Raw genomic sequence first — 6,000 nt, 5'->3', positions numbered from 1 at the left:
GTGTACTCACACTAGAACTCTCAAGTAATTTCATATTTCCTTCCTATCAGTGGATGAGCTAGCCCTAAATATTCATTATCTCAGCTGGTGACAAGCAAAAAATCCCACACTTCTGGAATCAGAATGAATTATTCTTAAACACTAGTATCAAGATTACAACCACTGTTTGCATTTTACATATGAACTACAGATCACTGAAAGTTTCCTGTTGCACTGCAGCAAGAAAAGGAAATGTAACACAAAAGAGCTTAATTTGCTGCAAAGTACAGCAAGACACTTCGGTAATCTCATAAAAATTTCATACTGGAACTTGTTGCCATGAGTTCAATTTGATCTTTTAATGTAATACAGTACATTTTTATAAACTTAACATTAGGCATTGCAGAAGAGCATGCTAACTGTATGTTAGCAATTATCTTTCATACATAATTATACTCTACTGTGGCTACTGTATGCAGATCTCAAAATGTTAGTACATAAAATATTAATTTTCTTTATGTGAGATGAGGATGAACTCTATTAGAAGAGGTTTGAATATAAGAACGAACGACTTGCTGTGCTATTTCTCAAGATATAATGAATTACACATTATAACCCAAGAAATCAACAATTGAGAAACTATAGTTGAAATTTACATTGAACGTTACTGATCATAATGTGCATCAATATTCGATGAATTTTTAACCTAACTGTGTTTATGCACATAAAGCCTCAAGAGTCTGCAGCAGTTTCAGCATCAGTTTTTCGTATTTTTGTATAAAATGGACTTCAAGGTACATCTTCCATAAATGTTTTCAGTGCAATTCTGTCAAAGAGGAAAATATAAAGCTAGCTTTCAATCATTTTATACCATAAAAAGAACCCAACAACTGGCATGTGCACTGCTGAAGCATAAGTGAGCCAGTTCCTTTGTGCCTACTATTTAAAAGTCAATTCAAATCAACCATAATTGCCTTTTTAGGCAGCATTTTCTCCATAACCATAGGTATAGCTGTTGAAAAGCTGAACACTGGAGGGGGGAGAGAGGAAATTAAGCTGAGGCAGAATAATCTAGTTGTTTATGTACCTTTTTCCACTGGTAACAACAACAACAGAAAAGCCTAAAAAAAAAAAACTGAAAGGCTTCTTTGCGAGTGATCTTATAATTTGGTAACCAGTAAATCTGTGGTTTTGGATTTATCCTTTCCTCTGATCTTTACAGGCCACCTTGCAACTGTAACTTAGGGATTGATGGATTATATGGAAATGCTCCATTAGACAATGAAATACAATTTCCCTAAATTAGAAATAGATTTTTTTGGGTTGTCAACTGAAGGAAACCAGAGGGAGAACAGCACCTGAAATAATATGTACTTGGCTAAGCATAGTATAGTAACCTATACATTTTGGTTCAAAGACACAGTTTGTAAACTGTAAAACTGCATACAGGATACTGCCTTAAGTATTTAGCTTTTTTTTTTTTTTTTGCTTTTTGTTGCTTTTTTTTCTGTTTTTTGTTTTTTTTTTTTTTTTTTTTAGATTATACCTTAAAAAAATTTTAAAATAAACAAAAAAACCCCCACCTCTCTATGGTAGCACAAAATAAAAATGGAGCTTCATTCAAATTTCGAATACCTCAACTGCAATAATCAACAGCTGATTATTCAACAAAAAATTAGCTCTTCATACCAAAAAAAAAAAAAAAAAAATTGGCTCAAAAAAACAAAACAAAAAGGTACAATAAACTCTCAATAAAAGGTTCTCTCATGAGGCAACCTACCATATTCTACTGCTAAATACGAGTTTCCAAAAAAACATTACATCCCATTTTCAGCACATTTTTCATAAACATGCAACTTCACTATAAAATACAAAACACTTGGCTCTCAAGAACAGCTTTATAAAGACACACTGCATCAATAAAATTTTTCTTTGTGATTAACTTTACATTGTAATAAGAACTGTATTTTCACTAATGTTTATATATCAGATTTCATATTATAATGTAGTAATAATTTGCTCTTTGTGAACATCATGTTCAGAAGGAAATATCTATACACATTAACATACTAGACTATTAAAAACTCAGTTACAGAATTTTATTGATACAGTAGATTAATAAAAACTGATAGGGGAAGATAAAATGGGTAGGGTATTCAGTACAATATTTAATAACACACTTTTAAAATTAAAATATTTTAAATCCTTTTTGAATTTTCAATGCCACCAGAAGTCCAGAGAAGTCTGGCATCAATACTGAGGTGTAAAATAAGTCAAACAACTTCTTTCAAAATTTGCATCTCTTGTATTATTCTATCCAACATTGTTCAACTGTAAAAGAAAGTAATTTAGCACCTCTGATGATAGGTAGGTGCCTAAAGGTAAACACTAGGTTAGATTCAGGAAGGAAATAAAGACCGTTTTTTTTTTCTTCTTCTTCTTTTCAACAAATAGTGGCAAAAGAAAGTGGCACTATTTGCTCAACTGATTATTTTTTTCACAGTTAAATGTCAACAAGAGTACAAATACAAACACTGACAGATATTGCTTGAGATTAATTTTCAACAAACTCTGTTCTTTTTTTAAATCAATAGATCAAATAAACAGTGGGGTACTGTCAGTTTAAAGCCGCAGATAAAAGCTATACAAGCACTTTAGAAGTCAGAAACATTAAAAAAAGAACTATTTACAGTTTTCTTCTTTAGTTCATATGTCTACAAAGCCAGCGCACATTACACTTCACAAAAATCCACAGTTAATGATATCAACATGTGTGTGGCTAAAGCTTGTGACCTAGGGACTGCAAATGCTGGGGCAGTAAAAGTAAAATAGGTTTTGTCTTTTTTTTTCTTTTTTCAGCAACCCCATTTGTGCACAAACAGCTTCAATTCAGTCTCAAGCTTTATATTAAAAGCATTCTTCAAAGATTTCACCTGGAAGGCTGATAACTACACGCTCACTCATCGTCTTTCCCTTTTGGAAGTTCTGCGACGGACCTGTTCAGAGAAGAGGTATTTGAAACATTTTTACAGAAAAGTTCTGAACATATCAAGAATAAAAATGTTTTATAATGAAAAAAAAAAAATTATTGCTTTCACAATAATGTTTGAGAAATTGTATAGAGTTCTGTACACAGTGTCATTCCTTACTGATTTTATCAGAGGCACAAGACACAGCCAATGACCAGAACACAACTTTCTTCAGTGTTACTGAGCCTGCAAGCCTTTAACTTTAAAGGCTTTAACTTTTTTTAGTGACTACTACTAACATTAGTAATGTATTTGTATTAAATAATTTTTAAAATAAGCTTATTTTACTGCATTTGCATATCCTGGTAAGAGGAAGAGATTGGTTTAGGATTCCGCTCCAAAATTCCAAACTAATTTTCCAGTACTACTCATTTTGTGTTCCTGTTTTGTATGAAGGAATATTATTCACTATTATAATCTAGCCAAGAAGAATAAGCATGAGTGAAGCTAATTCCCCTGAGTTATTATGCAATTCAGGAAGACAAAAGGAGAGACCTCCAAGCAGCCTTCCTGTACCTGATGTACAAGAAATCTGGGGGGGGGGGACATTTTAAGAGTGCACATAGCAACAGGACAAGGGGTAATGGCCTTAAACTGGAAGAGTGTAGATTTAGATTAGAGGTTAGGAAAAATTCTGTACTATGAGGGTGGTGTGATAATGGTACAGGTTGTCCAGAGACACTGTTAATGTCCCATCCCTGAAGTGTCCAGGGCCAGGTTGGATGGGGCTTTGAGCAACTTGGCATAGTTGGAGGTGTCCCTGCCCATTCAGGGTGTTTTGCAAGTAGAGCTCTTAATCCTTCCACTTCCAAATCATTCTTGCTTCTATGAAAAACACTATACAGAACAGAATATTTAAGATGCTTGACAAGAACTGGCATTTTCTAAGAAATGCAGCTTCTCTGGGAAACTACATTGCTGTGCCACTACACAACAGCGGCAGCTGAAAACAGCTTTATTCATTTTCAAGGAGGAAGGTTAAGTTCTAAGAACTAGAGAAGCCATTCCCTGAACATCAACACACAGAGGACACCAAAGACTCAAAGAAAATCTCAATACTTTCTCTTACATTGATTGTGGAAACTTCCTCTTCTTCCATTACTTCTTCCTGGGGAATGTCATCACTGACAGGTGAATTACTCTGAAAAACATCCATCTCTTCACTAGATTCATTCTCTTTACTGGCTGCTTGTTTGGAACGTCCTGCACGGCTACAATCAGAAGAAAAATAAAGATGAGTTTGGTAGTATGAAGCTCTGCACATGTGCAAACCATATGAGAGCAAACATTCTACTTTACAAACGCAGAGAGCAGCCTTAATTTCATGTTATATAATAGTTCTGCCTTATATACTCTTCTGTTTGGGACCTGGAGCTAGGAGGCTGGACAACAGAATTTGAAAAATTCTTCTAGAACAGGGTGGTGGGAGTTGAACAATTTTTGCATCTTCAGACAAGACATTTTTCTCTTCAGTGCCATAAATACAGGCCAATGGAGGCTGACACAGCAGCAACCAGGAAAAGCCAAACAGCCAGAGATTGAATACTTGAGTTAGGTTTTTTCCTTCTTTTCAGTTCCATGAATAGATGTACTCTACTTCCACAGGAGTTCATACACAGCAGAATTTGAATAATTGCATCTATATTTTTAGAGACCTAGAAGAACTTGTATTACTATTTATGAAATTAATACTGTAATGAACCTAAATGCTAATCTCCCAAGCTGGCTCTTGCCAAGAGCTAGGGATAATCAGGATAGCAATACCTTAACCAGGGTAATTAAGAACAATAAGTAAACAATATCTTAAATTGCCTTTGTTAGCCAGGGGAACTGAACCACAAGCAGTAAGCACCCATTTGCTTAAAATGAGACATAGACCCTCCCCCCACCATTAAAAAAAAAAACAAACAAAAAACAAACAAAAAGCCAACCAACCAAACAAAAAAACCCTACAAACCCACAATCAAACAAACAACAAAAAAACAACCAAAACCACAGCTGCACCCACACTCCCATTTTGGTTTGAGTCATTAGCACATTTCAGAATAAAATCAGAGAATCATCCCCCTTTGGATGCAGTCTTGGTGCACCCAAACCAGGTGACTGCATATAAAATTAAACCCAAATCTCTGCTCCAGGCAGACAATAAACACTCTTTAATCCCCAGCAGGAGCACACAGATCCAAAATAACTGTCCTCTGATAGCATCACATGTGCTGGGAATTTTAGTCCTGAGAGGGCCACTAAAATTTGTATAAAATATAATCTCTGAGCTGCATACAGTAATTGTAGTGAGGGTTCTAGTACCAAACAACCAACATGACATCCTTTGAAAATCAATACCAATTAGCCCAACTCAAGCTTTCCAAAACTGATAGAAGCAACAGAACTGAAAACGGAATTATTCACAAGGTAGGTTGATCTTTTCACATATTACAAAAGTAAGTCAGTTGACATATGCTAATTGGTAACCCAATTAGCTACCAGATATAGGTTATACTCCATCACCTCATAGGCAAAATGCCAAATTCTTATGCCAAATCCAAATCTATCTCCAAGAAGCTCAGGAAGCTTTTAGTGTTTTGATTAAATATATTCTAAAATCCATTCTATTCTGTAGTACACAGTGCTGCTCAGTCTATCAGCTCCCTTCAGTTAAAACTGCTGTAGATAATGTATGTAGAAGAGGGAGAAAGGCTTTACTACACTTTAAAGACTAAGGAATCACTGGCAGATTTGGAAAAGGCTAAGTTTTGGTGATTGGAAAAAATAAAAATACACAAAATATAATTTTATAATGAAATCTAGAATAGATGAAACAACTCTGAACCTCTGAAAGAACTTACTTGGACTTTTCATGCCAGGAATAATGTACATACTCTGCATGAAAGTTATGCCTTTTACTGATGACAAGTACTGATACAGTCTGCTTTCCATTTATAAATTGGGTAAAGAAAAGCAGAGTTCACTGAATATTTAATTGGAAGCTACA

The 6,000-nt window shown here is 34.7% G+C and overlaps 1 protein-coding gene across 6 annotated transcripts in view; it reads right to left on the bottom strand.

The window, feature by feature from the left end:
* Positions 1 to 310: 310 nt before the first annotated feature.
* Positions 311 to 6,000, bottom strand: part of PDS5B (PDS5 cohesin associated factor B) — a 110,793-nt gene continuing 105,103 nt past the window's right edge. For 3 of the 6 annotated variants that reach the window (XM_071737256.1, XM_071737264.1, XM_071737229.1), the window contains 2 exons: positions 4,078 to 4,219; positions 2,453 to 2,975 (listed from right to left, as the gene is read on the bottom strand). In XM_071737256.1, coding sequence (XP_071593357.1) covers positions 2,940 to 2,975; positions 4,078 to 4,219 — 178 coding nt within the window. In that variant the 3' untranslated portion in view covers positions 2,453 to 2,939. Of the gene's footprint in view, positions 2,976 to 4,077; positions 4,220 to 6,000 lie in introns of all 6 variants that reach the window. The other 3 variants (XM_071737238.1, XM_071737221.1, XM_071737246.1) reach the window with 2 other exon arrangements.

This window comes from Heliangelus exortis, chromosome 1 (assembly GCF_036169615.1).
Source record: "Heliangelus exortis chromosome 1, bHelExo1.hap1, whole genome shotgun sequence".
Classification (NCBI taxonomy): Eukaryota; Metazoa; Chordata; class Aves; order Apodiformes; family Trochilidae; genus Heliangelus; species Heliangelus exortis.
Note: the sequence above shows the minus strand (reverse complement) of the source record. Positions and strands in the feature narration are given on the sequence as shown.